Raw genomic sequence first — 18,718 nt, 5'->3', positions numbered from 1 at the left:
GGAGGGAGGGAGGGAGGGAGGGGGGGGGGGAGGGAGGGAGGGAGAGAGGGGGGGGAAGGAAGGGGGGGAGGGGGGGAGGGGGGGAGAGGGAGGGGGAGGAGGAGGAGGGAGGGGAGGAGGAGGAAGGGAGGGGGGGGGAGGGAAGGGGGGGAGGGGGGGGAGGGGGGAGGGGGGGGGGGGGGGGGGGAGGGGAGGAGGGGGGGGGAGGGGGGGGGGGAGGGGGGAGGGGGGGGGGGGGGAGAGGGGGGGGGAGAGGAGAGGGGGAGGGGGGGAGGAGGAGGGGGAGGGAGGGAGGGAGGGGGAGGGAGGGAGGGAGGAGGGGGAATTTTCCTCTGAGGTGAGGGAGCGCTCCTCTAATGTGTCATTTACGAGATGTTCTACAATCCTCCTGAATGCTAGCGTTATACTTTGAATGCCAACGACTTTCCCTCATTCGGTTTGACAAGTCATCTTCCTTCATCTTCGGAATTCTCAGGCCCAACTCTCCCACAAACTTTTCCAAGTAAAATCACATTTAACACTAACTGAATTCTCTATGTGAAAATCTCAGAGTACATTCACCGAAACCTTAAAAACAATTCAAAAATGACGTACACAAAAAGCAATTAAAAGGAAAATACTCAAAAAAAAAGGGCAAGTGTATTCACTGTATAACCACAGACTCACAAACCCTTATCAGCTTAAAGGGGAAAAAAAATCATCTTTCACATGAACTTTTATGTCTCTTGCTAGCGTCCTCAGCTGACTTCAGGTGAAACTGTTTAAAAAGAAAACAAAACCTCTTTATTTTTAGTTGATCAGCAGTGATTTCAAGTCTTCAAAGCTATCATTAAAAAAGAAACCATAGCTTCACACTGCAATTTTTGCATGAAATATACTTTAACCCACCTAGAATTTCTGTCCTCACAAGCATATGCACACAACTCAATCCGTTCGGTTTTCTCTGGATCTGAAGAACTCATAATTATTGGCACAGAAACAAAACGCTGATAGTGCTCCAGCATTCTTGATATTTTCTCTTTGCTTACTCCATGAATATTGCGTCTGAAAAGTCCAGGGAAGAGAAAAGTGGGAAGAAGGTTGGCAACCAAAAGGAAAAAAACAGAAAAGAAACCATACACAGTCCAGAAGTCCTTTTCTGCGGTGCTGGGACGGTAACGCATGACCACTGAGCCGCATCCCTGACACCAATGCACTTCTCATGTGAGATGGGAAGACTAGAGGACCTAGCTTTACATAACACGCGCTGTCTAGTCCGAATTTCATTTCCAGCTCATTTTGTTTTAGAAGGTTTGTTTTCATTTGTTTCAAGATGTGGTCTTGCTATGAAGCCTAGGCTGATGACCTGAAACTTGGGATCCTCCTGCCTCAGATTTTTGAGTGCTGGGATTACACCACTACACCCAACCTAGCCGGGCTCTTTTAAACCATCATTCTATACATTTTTTTTCCAGATATCCTTTATTAATTCAGGAGAAAGGTTTCAATCATCTTAAAAGATGTCTCTGGAAAAAAATTTCATAAAACAATGACTGTCATTTAAAGGGTTTTAATTAAGTATTAACTAGGAGCAATAAGTATCCCACTAGAGAGACTCTAAGTAAATATCCCACAGTGCCTTCCTGTTATAATAAAACCAGATCCCAACTAAATTAAAACAAACACATTTTATTACATTTTAGGTTCAAACAATATTTTTGGATTCCCAGCATATTAAGTCTCTGGATGTCCAAATATGAAGTCAATCATTTGCATTTGCATCCAGTCTTGCTCGTTCATCTGACTCTGTTAATGAACTTGCAGTTGGTTAACCCGAACATGGAGATCTTTAGGTCTCAGACTGAGAGTGTTTCTGGATTTGCAGTGCCAGGAGGTAAGATAATATGCTTTAGTCCCCCTTGGGTTTGCTTCTTAATGAAAGCATCTCAGCTGTAACTCTCTTAACTTAGTCGGGATTCAAGCCTTTATATCTGAATTCCAGGGCTAATGTTAGTGTTTGCCTCTTGGGTAAATATGGCTTTCATATTTACCTACCTCGATCTTGTCTGGTTTCATATCACAGAGAAGCAAAGAGATAGAAAATATGAGAGAGGTTAAGAAACATAGACATAGAGGCCAAAGCAAAAAAAGGTCTAGTATACCACTGATCCAAGTCTGAAGAAGAAAAGAGAGAGATGGAACAAAAGCAGTTTAAAGACAAACGCTGAGAATTTTCTAGAACTGATGAGTGACACACATGTCCTGATTTCAGGAATCAAACAAGGTAACAGAGAAAGAAATCCATAACTAAAAACATACGCTAAAACTGTCACTCAGAAAAAGATGACATTAAGCAAGAAATTAAAAAATATGGCTAGTCATATAGATAAAAAAATGATTAGAATGAGAAGACTTAGCAACAGCAATAGAAATAAAACATAAATGTTACTTTCGGCAACAGAAACTAGCTGACAACTCAGAATATATACAGTAAGTGTCTTCTTATAAGAATGAAGATGTTAAAAATATTTTCAAAGGAGAACTTAAAAAGAAATAGTTTCACAAAAACAGACTCTTACTGTAAAGAAAAGTTTAAAGGTAAATACCAGGCAGACAAACTCTCAGATTAAAGAAAGGTCTATGCTACAATGGGAAAATGAAGCATAAAGAAAACACTTGAGCAAAACAAACAGTTGTGTATAAATCACATAATGATATCATGTACACTCATGAGAACCGACCACACGTGAGTGTTATAAAGTCATAGTATTTGTGAGTAGGAAGGCAAAGAAAATGGTTTAACTGTAGAGGTAAGCTTTGCATAGTGAAACATGGAAGTGGCCACTAAAAAATATAAACAAAACATATATAATTTAGAAATTATTACAGAAGGAAACACTTAAATTTCACCTAAATTTTCTAAAATATGATGAGAGAAAAACTTCACATACATATTTTTTTCTAATAACAACAATCATAGAAGTCAGGCCTGGTGGCACATGACTTTAATCCCATCACTTGGAAGACAGAGGCAGGCGGATCTCTGTGAGTTTGAATTTAAGGACAGCCTGGTCTACATAGTAAGTTCCAGGAAAGCCTGGTCTACATAGTGAGTTCCAGGTCAGCCAGGGCTACACAGTGAGACCTTGTCTCAAAAAAACAAAAACAAAGCACTAATCATAAAGAGGAAAAACAAGCATCAGGCACAGTGAACGCTGAGAAGGTGGCCAGCTATGTGAGCAGCAAAACACCCATAGAGAGAGCTGATGCAGCATATGAAGAAAGATGGGACTGAGAACTATGGTATTTGCCTGATATCCTAATACCCGAGAGTGGAGGCAGAAGGATCAGGAGTTCAAGGCTATCCTGGGCTACTTCTGCCCTCTAAAACACACACACACACACACACACACACACACAGACACACACACACACACACACACACACACACACAGGAAAAAGCAAGGCAGACAGAGAAACAAGCCATACTAGGCACAATAAATAAACATTAAGGATATTAAAAGGTTGACAGTAAAAGTATGAAAAGAGAAAAACTCCCCAATGTTAACTAAAAAGAAGCTGGTACAGTTCTATTAATTAAACAAACCAGTCTTAAAGACAAAAGAAAAATCACTGGGAAGGGATAAAGTGCAGTTAATTAGGGTAACGTCAAACAAACAATACTCAGGAATTTCACTAACTACCCTCCAAATATACAACGTAGACACAGGTGGGATGACAGACTGACAGGCATTGTAGCAGAGGGATTCACACACTGTCTCACATTGGAAGAGTTCACCATCCATGTCCAAAGATTAACCCACAAGACCAACCAAAAGAAAAGCAAGCACAGAAAGCTCCAGAACACAGCAGACAGCAGAATTGCTAAGATTTACTAGAGAGCACAGCATAACCACTGCAGGGAGGGCTTCTGTGTGGATGTATGTATGGTAGGAGTGTGTACATGCCACAGCATGCATGTGGAGCTCAGAAGACAACTTACAGGAGCTGGTTCTCTTCCTACCATGTGAACCCTGAGGATCAGACTCAAGTCCTCAAAGCCTGACTCTGCCTACTGAGCTCTCAAGCCCTCAGTGCACATACTCACTAAGCAGGTGTGGAGCATTTAAAAAGTGACTATTGGGGCTGGTTGCGATGACACAGGTCTCAAACCCCAGCACTCAGGAGGCAGTGGTAGGCAGATTGCTATAGTTCCAGGGCCTCCAGGGCAGCACGGTGAGACATTGGAGAGAAGAAGAGAATGGAGCTATCACACGGGTCACACAGGTCACACGATGTAGCCCTACTGCAAAAGAACTGAAAATCCACAAGAAAAACATCCACAGTCTTGGAGATTGTAAAACCTATTTCTCAATAACCCAAAGCCATAGCTATGTACTTATAATGCGGCTTTACAAGTAAACACGCAAAAGGAAGTAAATAAAATAGCAGGAGAGTTTGAGCATCAAATGCTCTTATTTTAAAAATGTTCTACATCTTTAAGACAAGAGAAATAAGCAAAGTATATTTTTTTAAAACAAAGAAGGTAGAATAAAGAAAATCCTAAATTAAGCAAAGCAGCACACAACAGAAAAGAAGACCAACCAAGCAAAGAGCTGTTGATGTATGAGGACCACTTTGTTGAAAAAAATAAAAGCAAAACCAAACCATATCGCTACTCAGAGTAATGGGGAGGAACACACACCAAGTGTGTGACCGCATCAAGCCTGAACAGGGCCCTTGACTGCTTACACTGTACACAAGCAAATGCCAGAGGAATGCAAGTTTGTTAAAGTCTTAACTTTGGTGTGAGGGGCGAAATTTCAATTGAGAGGAAATACTTCTCTGTTAGTTTATGATAGTAAAAGCGGGCAAGGTAGGTAGGTGTACGTGTGTTGGGGGTGGGGCTGGGTGGGGTGCTGCTTGTTAACCCTACTCATCTACACAAATGCGAAAACTCCAAACACAATATAGGAAAGCAAATCCAGTAACATATGAAAGACAATTAAGAGACACAGGATATATGACATGCTACAACATAGGTAAACCTTGAAAACATTTTCAATGCAAGATGGTAGAGAAAAAGACTCCGAGAATTCATTGTGTATGTATATATATATACTGTCCAGAATAGGAAACCCTAGAGAGGAAACGCAGGAGAGGTTGCCGAAGAGCGAGGCACTGCTGTGGTGTGACTTCCTTGTGAAAGGATGAAAATGTTTCCGAATTAGACAGTGGACACAGTCCTACAACACGGTGAAGAAATCAACGTCAGACTGCCCTTTACTTTGTATTGAATTAATTCAAATCATTACAAAGAAACTACCCTAAAATTAAATTAAATCTTCGGAGCACAAAGGAAAAGACAATGTATGTTCATCTCTTAAAAATAACATTTTTAAATTCGAGACAAGCAACCAAATAAAGAGTAGGGTAGGAGACTGAAATGCCTGCCATTTTCCCGTCACTGTCCCTCCCACTCTCCAGCACTCTAGAAACTCCAAGTCCCTGCCGTCAACAGACACACGGCTCAAGAGTACCCAACTCCCAGGGTCTTTTCTAGTTATAAACATTAGCATATTATTACAAGGAAGTATACAATTGACAACATAAGACAACTAAAAATTCCTTGGCTATTAATTATAAAATATAAATCTTCAACTCTTCATAAAACCAAGGATAAGGGCCATAAAGATGGCTGACTAGGCTTGCTTGCCTGATTCTGAGTTTAGTCCCTGGAGCAGGAGAGAACTTATTCCAGAGAGATCATCTCCGACCTTCACACAGTGACATGACACATGTGGGTGCACACACTCATATGCACATAAGCACACATACGATACATAAGCATTTTGAAATAATTATTTAAAACTGGTCAAAAACATTCACAGTACGTGTAATCAACTTTTAAGTGGACAAGCAAAACTCTAATCAGTTCTGTTTCACTCATCGTTTATAAAGGGAAAAATCTGGCAAACTTTGGGTCACTGCTGTAGAGGAATCAGAACCTCCAGGCAGGTTTTACCTTGCAAGCTCCTTCGGCTTGAACTTCCACCATGTGTCCGGTTCCCGGAAAAGGACTTTATATTTATGCTTTTGAGACTACAGAAAAGACAAAAAAAAAAAAAGGTGCAAATGATTTTCCATAAAATTAAATGCAATTTTATAGACTATCACATTAAAAATGAAACAGCCTCACGGACGATCTGGTCAGCAGGCTGAACTGATCAACCTTCTGCTCTCAGCTTTCTTGTAAACTAACGGCAAGTGTTACTGCCAGGGGCCACTGCTGCTGCTTCGCTTGTTTGAGATAAAGTCTCAAGTAGCTAGACTGGCCTTGAACTTGCTTTGTAGAAAAACTGGAATTACAAGCATGCACCACCACACCTGGGTCTTACTGAGAGGTTCTGTCTCCTGTGAGAAACACCCAAGTTGAGGAAGGGGACACGTTCATTTTGTAAGGCAGGAGATTCTAGCCAAAGAAAGAGGAGGAGGATGGGCAGGCTGGGGTCTGAGCATCGGGAACACAAACACAAAAGCAAGGGAAAAAGCCAGAAGACTCAACCTAGAGGAGTCACGGCTAAATTCCATGCCTCTGGCTGCTCTCTCCCTCATATCCACAAGAAAACCACCTCCTCGACCATACGAAGGAGCTAAGTCCTCCTTTCCATTCAATATTGGTATAATTTAAAGCCAACAACTGCTTATGCCATGTTTCAGAGCTTTAGCATGACTACTCCAGCCATCAACCACTGCACTTTTACACACATCCTTCCTCGGGAACCCCTCCGCAGGCATCGTGATCTTCCTCTTCAATTAACTCCATACTACATAAATGCTATACACGTATTTGCCCCACTGTATACTCCTTTCCACACACCAGCTATTTACCAGCTCTCCCTTTGCTTACCCTCAGGCGGTGGTGGTGCAGCAGCCCTCAGGAGGCAGAGGCACACTCTCACCACCCCTCACCTCAGAGCACCTGACACAGCCCTGATTCCCTTCCCTACTTTCTCCATGCTGCATGCTCGTGTTTGTTCCTGTCAAGCAAGCAGGCAGTCTCTGCGGGTTGTTTTGCAATGCAAAACATCCACACCGCTGCTCAAAATGCAGTGCCTGAAATGTGGTCTTTGATCTAACTTAACACTTCTGACCTAGCCTCCTCCTGTTATCCAAGTCTGTATGAAGAAATAATGAGTCTGACACACTGTGAGAAGCAAGAGTCTCCTATTTATTTCTGAATAAAGTTAGGAAAAGTCAAGAAATCAATACTAGAAAAGTATTTTTATATTTTAAATCATATTTTAAAAAAGGAAAGTTGGATAAAACAGAGAATGTCTGTAACTCCAGCACTCAAGAGGTTAAAATAGACAAATGAGATCAAGAGTTCAAAGTCAGCCTGGGTTGTGAAGTGATATCCTAGCTTTGGGGGGAAAAAGAAAGAAAGAAAACAATTACAGACAACAAAAGAGTTGGCACATCAGAAACAATTGGAACACTTTATTTTCTACTTAGGAAAGTGTTGGGGGGGGGGTTGGCTCGGTGGTTAAGAGACTGGCTGTCTTGCAGAGGACTAGGGCTCAGTTCAATACCCACGGGGCAGCTCACAACCACTTCCAACTCCAATGCCCACTTCTGGCCTCTGTGACTGCTGCAAGCAGATGATGCACATGAACTTGTGCAAGCACACACACACACACACACACACACACACACACACACACACACACACACACACACACACATAAGAGAAGACAACATCACAAAACTCTCTACGAGAAGGAGAAACATATGTAAAGATGCACAGAGCAGTCTACAATGTAAGCCCCAGATGGCCTGCCCCAGTGCTGAGTATTTTAGTTGATGGCTGGAAAGCAAATCATATTCCAAGTTCCAAAAAACTAAAATAAAATCTACTGCTTCTGTAGAAAATACTTGGGGGGGGGGGTTGTCTCTCTCTCTATACAGCCCTAGATCTCCTGGAACAACCTATAGCCCTGAGCCCACAGAGATCAACCTGCCTCTGCCTTCCTAGCTCTGGAATTAAAAATGTGCAGCACCACGCACAACTTTCAAAAAGTAAAGAATTAAACTTAAAAGATAGCTCAAGTGCAGTAAACGTGATGCGATGTTATGCTTTAAGTTTACTGTGCTGAAGTGATCTATAAACAAAACGCTTCTAACCTGTAAGCCCTACTTGCCTAAGGACAGATCACTTCATGGGATGCTGGGAGCTTTTCCATGCTCCTCTAAACAAGCTTGGTTTCCCCAAGTGCACAGGGTGCCTGCAGGATGTATGTATGCTTGCCTCTGACTGCATGAAGGCAGGAAGTACATAGCCTTTTGAGTTCTGTAAGCCTTTATAAGCCCATCTAATGTAATTTGGAGCCATGCTCTGAGCATGAGTCTCAGGTATGGATCTGGCCAGTGTCCATGGTCCTGGGCACTATTTAATAAAGCCTCCATCTGTTAAAACGTCTGACTGACCCTAGACCCATACATTAGTAACAAATGAGATGAGCAGCTAGGATGTGCTGGGCATAAGGAATACAATGTGCATCCAACTAAGGAAGCATAGATCCCGCTTCCATGTGCACAGCGCGTGCTGGTAATGGAGGATGCCACCTCATGCATGCACGCACAGGGATACACCCAGAAGATTCAATGGTAGATAAAACAGGAGTCCTGCACTCAAGAATAGATACTTGGCTTAAGGCCAAATCCAGCCATTCAGCCTGGGAACTAAAAATCGTTTTTATGTAAAGAGGAGAGAGAGGGGAGGGTGGGCTGAGGGGAGGGCAGGGGAAGGAAGGTTGCATTTGAGCTTCCTCATTTTACTCAGGCCTGCTGTTGTCTTACTCTTCTAATTTCACACAAGACCAGAGGAAACTCAGTTCAAGGCAAACCAAGATACTCTCAAGTGCTTAAGATTCACTGGTGAAGTAGACATCCCCTCAGTGACCCCAAACAGTATTATAAACTTGTGGTACAAACCAAAGCAACGTATGGCTTCATTTCCCACGCTTGGAGGTTTGTGTTATCTATGATCACTGGAGAGACCTTCTTCTCAAAGGCTTCTTTTGCTGAAAAACACAACACAAAAGGACATAATTTTAATAACATTAAATACAGGGCAGCAGTGGCAAAACAGTAGGAGTTAAGACTCCCTGGCAGGCCAATAAGACAGAGAGAGGACTGTGGCTAGGTAATAAAGGGGGCAAATTTCCAACACGGCCAGCTTCTTCTTTACCCTCCACCTTAAAACAAAGGCCTAAAACAAAGCTTAAAACAAAGGCCTTGTAGGATGGGAGGGAAGGGGAAAGAAGGACACCTGACAGAGGGGGGAGGGGAGGAGAGAAGAAGATAGAAAGAGAGGGAGGAGAAGGAGAGGAGGGGAGGGGAGGGGAGGAGAGGGGAAGAAAGGAGAGTGAAGGGAAGGGAGAAGAAGAAAACAAAAAACTAGAGCTTACCAGACAACTGTAACTGTGTTTAGCTATTGAGACACTAGTAGAAAAGATTTACTTCTTACAGGATCCCTGCTGATTAAATAAAACCTAAATACTGTCATATACTCTAATCCTCTTACAAAAATTAACTTTAAAAAAATGTTTTCTTTATGGATGTCTCTCCCCATCCTGTGCATGTGTATGTGTATGTGCATGCGTGCGTGTGTGTGCCCATGGCCAGGGAGTGTGTGGTCAAAATCAGGGGTTTTTTGGGTTGTTTTTGTTTTTTTGTTTTTGAGCTAGGGTCTCACTGTGTAGAGTGGCTGTCCTGGAACTCTCTATGCAGATCAAGATGGCCTGAAACGCACTGAGACCCTCCTGTCTCTGCCTCCCGGCACTAAGATCACAAGCACACACTGCCATGTCTGATTTTTAGGTGGGTGCTGGGAATTGGACACATTTCCCTGTTCCTCAGACTTCACTTTTAATTCTCACTGCTTACTGAGTAGGGTAAGAATTGTAATTTCTGTTTTAAAAAAATCTCTGTGTAGCCCTGGCTGTCCTGAGACTCACTCTGTAGATCAGGCTAAACAGGCTCAATCCACCTCTCTCTGCCTCCTGGCTTGCTGGGATTATTCAGGACAATTCTTTGCGGCTGGGGCCAGTCCTAGTTCAGCGGCAGCACATCTGTGTATTTGCGTGTTCAGGTCCCACAAACATAAGTAAACAAAGTTCTGTGTCTCTCAGAGACCACAAGTACTAGAGAAACTTTCCTCTTCACACCACTGAGAACATCGTCCAAGCCCAGCAGCTGCTCTCACCTCGGTTCTGGTTCCACTCGTGGGCTTCCCCTAAGTACTTTACATCAAACTGGTACTGTCCGTTTATATAAAAGTAATCATCAGTGCTGAGAATGACACCCCCTGGGTTATCCTCTTGCAAAGTCCTATGAATGACAAAAAGAATTACTTCCATTAATTTTCTTTCCAAAATCCTCTTCTTTTGCAGTCATAATTCAAATAAAAATTCAAGTGGTAATATTAAAAGGAGGATAAAATTCAAACAGATTACACTGAAAATTCTCTAGGCAAAAAGTTCAACTCTTCAAAAGAACTAATCCAAGATAGGTCTATTTTGCTTTATACAAATTATTCTGAAATAGTTTTGTTTTGTTTTATGAAACAGTCTCATACAGCCCAAGCTGGCTTCAAACTTACTCTCTAACCCAGGATGACCTCGAACTCCTGATCTTTCAGCCTTCACATCTCAAGGGCTGAGACTGCAGGCATGACTGCCATACCTGGTGCACTTTTCCTTTTAAATATGCATATTTCTGAACTATCTTTAAATAAGATAATAAGCACAGGCCAGAGAGATGATTAATGCACAAGTATAGCTAAGTCACTCGTCACGGCATGGAGAATGCTCAGATCTCCAGGACTCGTGTAAAACTGCTGCGTGGGCATAGCAGCCCCCAGCCATCCTAGCGGAAGGTGGAGCAGGAGCAAGAGATTACAAATCTACCTTTTCTAAAAAAGATACCCATCCATGATCTTTCCAATAAACCTGAAGGCCTTGTTTACACATCAGGTTTTCCTCATGTCATATGCTAATTTAATGTTATGGACCATTCTCAGCTCCTGTCTATATAATCCCATATTTCTATCAAAAATAAAGAGTATTTTGTGGCAAAACCTGCATTTGACTCTAAGGCCCTGAAACCTAGTCCTATACATCTATTACCTTCTCAAGTATTGCTTTCATTCCCACTAATTTTACAAACGCAACTGCTGTAACTTAAATGACTTTATATTGCTTGCAATACTGGGACTAGGGATATAGTTAAGTTGGTAGAACATGTTTCTACCAGGCACAGGGTCCAGGGTTTGATCACTATTACCACATAAATCAGCGATGATGGCACACACTTGTAATCCCAGCACTTGGGGGTTTAGAGGCAGGAGGCAGAAAAAAAAAATGCATGAATCGGCTACATTGTGAGCCTAAGAGCAGACTGGGATACAAAGTCTTCTATCTCAAAACACACATACACAGATATGGCTACAAAAATAAATTCTAATTCAGGAGGGGGGAAAAAAGCAAATAAATACATCTTAAAATGTAATGGCCGGGCTGGAGAGATGGCTCCGTGGTTAAGAGCACTGACTGCTCTTCCAGAGGTCCTGAGTTCAAATCCCAGCAACCACATGGTGACTCACAACCATCTGTAATGAGATCTGATGCCCTCTTCTGGTGTGTCTGAAGACAGCTACAGTTTACTCACATGCATACAATAAATAAAAAAGTTAAAAAAAAAAAAATGTAATGGCCAGGAGCTCTAGAGAAAAACTAAGAAAGCAACTGCTCTTCCCAGAGCACCCTTGAAGCGGTCATTGCAGGGGTGTTCTAACCCTGATCCTGGCCTCCCACATCACAGCACTAACAACTGACTTGGCATAAAAATATAAACAAAGGAACTGTATTTTCAACAAGATAAAGCTTTGGGCCATGAGTGGTAACATACACCTTTAATCCCTGCCCTCTGCAGGCAAAGAGAACGGCCAGCCTGGTCTATAGATTAAGGGTCCAGGATAGCCAGGCTATGCTGTGAGACCCTGTCTCAAAACATCAAAAATAAATAGTTTGAAATCGTTAGTTCTATAATTACTCCCTGTACTTATATTACTTTTGCTCATTTGTTTTCTGTTGTTTGAGACAGGGTTTCCCAAAGATTTGACTGACTGTCTCCTTCCCAAGGCTGATATTACAGGCATGTACCACCATGCCCAGTTTAAAATCGTGTTTCTAAAAGCACTATTTAACAACATACGATAGTTCTCAACTTCTAGTCATCAGTAAAATTCATGTATTCACCATTTTCTTTTCCTGAATTCAAAATCAACTGTGGATCTTATGTTCTGATTTTTCTTATTTTCAAGTCTGGTTTTTACACTCCATAAATAAAGTTAACCTCATCTTTCTCCTAATCAAATTAGCTCTCGTCCACAGAAGTATTTCACAGTCTCAGATATCTTGAAACTATCTCTAATTTTTTTTTAACTTCTGTCAGTCAAAACTGTATGAGAAAAAAAGAATTCAATATATCTTTTAAAAGATTGCAAAAAATATCTGAGTTATTAACCGTGTGTTAAGCAGTTATTAACTGTGTGTTCTGCATACTCACATTAGCTGTACAAATCCATGCACTATTCTTCCTAACAAATGTCAATAAAACATCCTACCTTGCCAGAAAGGATTTCCCTGAGCCCGGCAGCCCTCTGAGAAGGACGAGAACTAAGCCTACATAGGACGTGGTCTTCTTCCTCGCAGGCTGTGACACTGGGGCCTCCTGCACCTGGTAAGCACTTGCTCCCTCACTGCCTCGCCACACTTTGGTTGGGGAGGTGTGGGAGATGATGGGGGGTGGGAACGTGTAGTTGACAGGTCTCCAATGTGCTGCAGTGGTCACAACAGGGGCTACAAAGCCATGGTTTCCTTGAAAGAGATCAAAAGCAGGGATCATCGGGTCACGGAGTGGGGGGGGGGGTGGGGGCGGAAGGAGTAACGGGAGGGGGTGAGCACCGGGCAGTAATTCATATCCTTCCCCTTTGGTGGCAGTTCAGGATGCTTGTGCGGCTTGAAACTGAACCCTTCAGAGGGCACAAAAACATCTGGCACAGAAGTAGACTTCTGATCCCCATCTGTACTTGGTAAATCAGACCCTGAATTGTGCAGAGAGCGATTTGAAGGAACCTGAGGTTCACTGTTGCCCACATTTACAGGGGCTTGAGAATGCTGCACACTAGGACACTCAGATTCTAAACGATCTTTCTGTCTTTGGCTAAAATTGCCACAACCCATAACAGAGTCATTTGCTGGATTTGAAGAGCTACCGAGAGGAGAGTCTTCTAGGTAGCCCTCTTCCAATGCCAACGTACTACTCTGTGCACAACTTTCAGGCTCATTCAAAACTGCGTGTGAAGTCAGTGGGTTTGAGCCTAGTAAAGCAGCAGGACTCCTGACAATTTCACTGTTGGAGCCCGTGTTTTGTACAGAAGGAAGAGAAGTCACACCACTTGAATCTGAATTCATAAAGGTGGAAGGGTCATTAAAACTATTAGCATCTTGCAGAGGGGAGAATGGGTATACTTGGTCATCAGGAGGAGAGTTCAATTTCTCAAAAGCATTCTGTATTAAGGAATCCAAGTCTTCAGTTAGCTGCATATCCAAAAATGAATCCAGTTTTGAATCCTCACTCTCGTCTTCGGGACGGCACGTCTCCATTGCTGTGCTTCCCGATGCACCTAGCTTACTCTCACGAGCAACAGAAGTTTGTGAAGACGATGCTTCCATCTTGGCATTGGTGGCAGATAATTCTAACAGACAATCCATGGCACTTTCAACTGCACGAGAACAATAACAGTAACAACAACAAAATATATACAATGGAAATGTATCAGCATCCAAGTCATCGTTTAAAAATTAACACTACTCTAATACATCAAATTCTACATTAGAGAAGTATTAATGATAGAGCCATGGAATTGTGTTCTTTTAAATTGTACCAAACTACTGTCAAGAACAGATTTAACAGCTTAACGAATATGCACATAGACTGAATGATGGTAGGGCCATGTATAAAGAGCCTAAAGTCAGTTGATACATTCCACAATTATTTATCTATTGGATGTCCTTTTAAGGATTAAGTATTTTAAGTAGGTATTCTTGTAGTAAACATGTTCATTTACACAGTTCACACCACGTATTTCACAGTATGAAAAATATATGCATCAGAAATACTTTATAGGATTTTGTAAAGTTTAAATCAAATATAAAGGCATGTACATTAAAATATAATTCCATCATGATATAAACTAAACAGTGTATACTTTTTAATAATGTGTGAATGCTGCAGTGATGGGAAGGAGAATAAGAAAAGACTCCACATAAAGCAACATATGATCTGGCACTTAAAAGATTAAAAATCAAGTTGCCAAACAGGACAAAAGATAAAGCCAAGCTTGAAAATACAAAACTGCCTTTAATTCCAGCACATGGGAGACAGAAGCAGGTGAATCTCAGTGAGTTCAAAGCCAGCCTGGTCTACACAGTGAAATCCAGGACAGCCAGAGCTACACAGTGAGACCCTCTCTGAAAAGAAAAAAGGGAAAGGGAAAGGGAAATGTGAAACCTGTTTAAAGTATTCAGAGAAGGGGGCTGGAGAGATGGCTCAGTGGTTAAGAGCACTGACTGCTCTTCCAGAGGTCCTGAGTTCAAATCCCAGCAACCACATGGTGTCTCACAACCATCTGTAATGAGATCTAATGCCCTCTTCTGGTGTGTCTAAGACAGCTACAGTGTACTTATATATAATAAATAAATCTTTTTTTTTTAAAAAGTATTCAGAGAAGTTGGTTGGAGAGTCAGCTCATAGGGTTCTGCGTGATGAATAGGAAGAAACCACTAGAGGAGACTGGGTGAAACCCAGAGGGTCCAATATGTCACACTGGCTTTCTAAAGAAGGGTGAGGGAAGACTGCCAGACACAGCAGTTGGGCCTGGAGCACTACACAGACAACCTCACTGATCCTCAAGTAATACCATGAGATCGATCATCCTAGAAAACATAAAAGAAAATGAAGCTCAAAAAAGTATAGGAACTGGACCCAAGTCACACAGTAACAGGGCCGGTGTGTCTGACTCCAGTGCTGCACTCTGGCTGTAACACAAACAGAGCCATCAGGTCTTCCGGTCTTCCATGCTACTCGGTGGCATGGTTCCTGGGCCAGCCTGCTCAGGGCCCCACAAGAAAAGGAAGTGATTTTTAAACATTTGAAACTTTGACGCCTTTCTTTGTTTTGTTTCTGTTTTTATCTTAAGGAAGATAAACATGGAAAAAGCACAGAACTGTAGGACATAGCTCTGTTCTGGAGTCAAAACACCATCTCAGTATCTACCTGCCTGATCTGATTCAAACAAGTGTGCTAACTTCCCTTAAGCAGATCTTCTTGTTCAAAATATGGGGACACTAAACGTACCTACCTCAGAGGTTGTTGTGGGGTAAATGAGATAATCCATGAAAGTGCCGTGCACAAGGACTGGCACCTAGTAAGACCCAGTTAACGTTCCCTTAAGAGAAAAATAAAGAGGGGTTGGAGAGGCAAGCCTGGCAGAGGTCAGTCAGGAAAGCAGAGCAGAACGGCAGAGGCAGGAAGCCCTGAACACTGAAACAAGGTAAAGGGAAAAATGCAAACAGAAGGGGGAAAAACCTACGAAGCAGAAAAACCAGAAGTGCTCAACTAAAGAACTAGCATATTTATAATGAAAAGCAGTCTAAGTAAAAAGCCAAAATACAAAGGTAAGTGTCACTCAAAGGAAGTCTTAAACAGAGTGTGGGAAAAAATTAAAACTATGACCTAAAACCGACCTTAAAAACCAAATGATTATTTTATAAAATATAAGAAAAACTCAAATATAAACATGTTCAACATTATTCTCTATTTTAAAAAGAAAAGGCACAATTTATTCCTATTACAATCTTAGAACAATGCTGAGAGGCTGTGGGTATCACAAACTGGCACACCTCCTTGGTGGGTGTTGCACACCTCCTTGGTGGGTGTTGCACACCTCCTTGGTGGGTGTTGCACACCTCCTTGGTGGGTGTTGCAGTTTATTTTCAAGGCGAGAAAACCATCCTTAACCTGAGCTAGCTGCACAGAGTAAAACTTTGGGACTAAGAAGAAAGCCAGAAATGGCAACTTTCACTGAAATGTTCTCTCTCTGTACTCGTGAGAGACTTAGACAGAAATAAATACATTAGACTACAACTCACTGGAACACTAGGGAAGCACCCAAAGAGAGAGGCAGCTCGTTATAAAGAGAAGTGTTTAAGAGCACTGGCAGCTGCTTCACTGGGTTAAGTTAAACGGCAGAGTACATGCTTCAGTGCCGTCAATGCTACTATTCAAACTGTTCATTACATCAATATTTACAAAGAAGCTGTACAGAAGATCCTGAAAAACAGAAATAAGTCTGTTAGGACACAAGATGATATGGTTCTAGCTCCCACACTGCTTTATACACATGTTCAACAAATCACTATCGTTTCTGAGCACCAAATACAGCACTGAAGCCTGGGTATATATCAGGACAGGATGGAAATGCTCACATCACAGCTCATACAATGACCGAGAGCATAAGCGTATCCGGCGTTAAGAAGACATTCAAGGGGTTGGGGATTTAGCTCAATGGTAGAGCACTTGCCTAGCAAGCGCAAGGCCCTGGGTTCGGTCCCCAGCTCCGAAAAAAAAAAAAAAAGAAGACATTCAAATCTAGAATGACTTTATCTTATAATAACCATGGCCAAAAGCTACACTAACCAGGTGATAATCCACCCAGGTACCTTAAGAGTTCTTTTTGCCTGTAAACATAGTTCTAAACAATTTATTACAGGTTATTTATAGCATACTACACTGAAGTCTTTACCAAAATCAAACCACAAAACAACAATCCTCCCCCAAAAAGTCCTACCCTGTAAGATACCTACTATTATTTTTCATTAACAAGTTAACGACTGAAAGATGTCAACAGCCCAACCTGTCTTAGAGGAGCTGAGAGGATAAAATGTGTCCTGTATCTACATGCACCTACAAGTGCACGTTTCTTTACAGTAGAAACCATCTTTATCTTTCATAGCCCTAGTGATACAAACAGCACCTTTGTCCCTAGGAGATACTTAACGTGATAAACAAAATAATAATAAGAGTATCATTTTCCTACATTTCACTGTGGCACAGAATATGAGGTCTTCTTACAAGATGCAAAGAGTCAAACTAAACTTTTCTCACCTTTAAAATCACATTCAGAAAGCATCAAATAAACTACATCAGGATCCAGAGCAGAAAACATCTCTGAGATACTGGTGAAGAGTTCTTCCTGATCAATTTTTGTCTCACACACGGAAGGAAGAGTAGTGGTTGGCTCCTCACGACTAGCAACACGGGACACGACACTTTTCTTAGAGTTTGCAGTCTTCCGCAAAGGATTTCCCCCAACATTTTTCCTTTTCCTTGGCATTCTGACTTCCAAAACTAAAATATTTCCCTTTTTTAAAAAAATTTAAAGATTTTTGATATTTAAATCATAATTCAAAGGAAAAATTATATTAAAAATTCTTGAAAATCCAGTAGTAATAGAACCTAAAATAGAAAGCAAGTAAAAAAAAAACTCAGACTACATAATTACATTTACACTTCTACAGTGGAATGACATGTCTGTGTAACTCTAAGCGTGCCATCAACTTGAGCAGCAAGGCCAAAACAAATCAGTCAATTTATATCCAATACAGTCCAGTTTTGTCAGGATTGAACATGTTAAAAATTAGGATAAAACAACACATTTCAAAATAGTAAATATACTGTTTTAATACCACTACTCATGTTTTAATATAAAAGGACCCATAAACATTATCAGAATGCCTATTGAACACCTATATCCAGATATCTAATAGGCATCATAAACTTAACATGTCCAAGACTGAGTTCCTAGCCACTCCCTTCAAACCTGCTCTCCTGGGTATTTCTACCTCAACTAATATAATAACCCTGGCCTCCTCTAGTCTGAGTAGTAAGACAGTTTGGGGATGCAATTCCTAAAATACAGACAGACCCAGAACGCTCTGCATCCCCGCATGGCCATCACCCCAGACTTAATTATCACAGCCTTTGCACTAACCAACCAATCACCTGCAGAATTCCACTCTTGCTCCTGCAATGTACTTACTTAGGCAAACGGGCAGTGAGAGCAAATCCACAGGTCGGATGATACCTCCCTTCCCTTCTCACTCAGGATAAAGTGAGCTTTAAAATGGCCTGTTACCAGGGTTGGGGATTTAGCTCAGTGGTAGAGCGCTTGCCTCAGAAGCGCAAGGCCCTGGGTTCGGTCCCCAGCTCGGAAAAAAAACAAAACAAAAACAAACAAACAAAAAAAAATAGCCTGTCACCCAAACCACTGCCATCTTGGCACTGTCTTCTCCTAATCACTCCCTTGCTCTTGCCACCTGAAGCACACTTAGCCTCTTGGCTCTTCTGCTCCTCCTCAATGTGCTCCTCCTCAATGTGTCAGCCATGCCCCCACCAGGGGCCCTTTACGCTTTGGTCCCTCTATCTACTTCTCTAGCTGGAATCTATGAGATTGATTTTCTCACCATCTCTATTACTCAAATATGACCACACTGTTAATCCAGCACAACCGAACCTTTCTTTTTTTCCTTAGACAGGGTCTCATGTTGCCCAA

The 18,718-nt window shown here is 41.8% G+C and overlaps 1 protein-coding gene across 1 annotated transcript in view; it reads right to left on the bottom strand.

Moving 5' to 3' along the window:
* Positions 1-17,618, bottom strand: part of N4bp2 (NEDD4 binding protein 2) — a 48,288-nt gene extending 30,670 nt beyond the window's left edge. Inside the window, 7 exon segments of the mRNA XM_032915821.1 lie at positions 889-1,044; positions 6,005-6,081; positions 8,974-9,062; positions 10,247-10,371; positions 12,668-13,001; positions 13,004-13,828; positions 17,272-17,618. Of these exon segments, the coding sequence (XP_032771712.1) occupies positions 889-1,044; positions 6,005-6,081; positions 8,974-9,062; positions 10,247-10,371; positions 12,668-13,001; positions 13,004-13,828; positions 17,272-17,500 (1,835 nt within the window). The 5' untranslated portion in view covers positions 17,501-17,618.
* Between the last annotated feature and the right edge of the window lie 1,100 nt (positions 17,619-18,718).

This window comes from Rattus rattus, chromosome 11, assembly GCF_011064425.1.
Source record: "Rattus rattus isolate New Zealand chromosome 11, Rrattus_CSIRO_v1, whole genome shotgun sequence".
NCBI classification, from domain to species: domain Eukaryota; kingdom Metazoa; phylum Chordata; class Mammalia; order Rodentia; family Muridae; genus Rattus; species Rattus rattus.
This window is presented reverse-complemented; position numbering and strand designations above follow the sequence as displayed.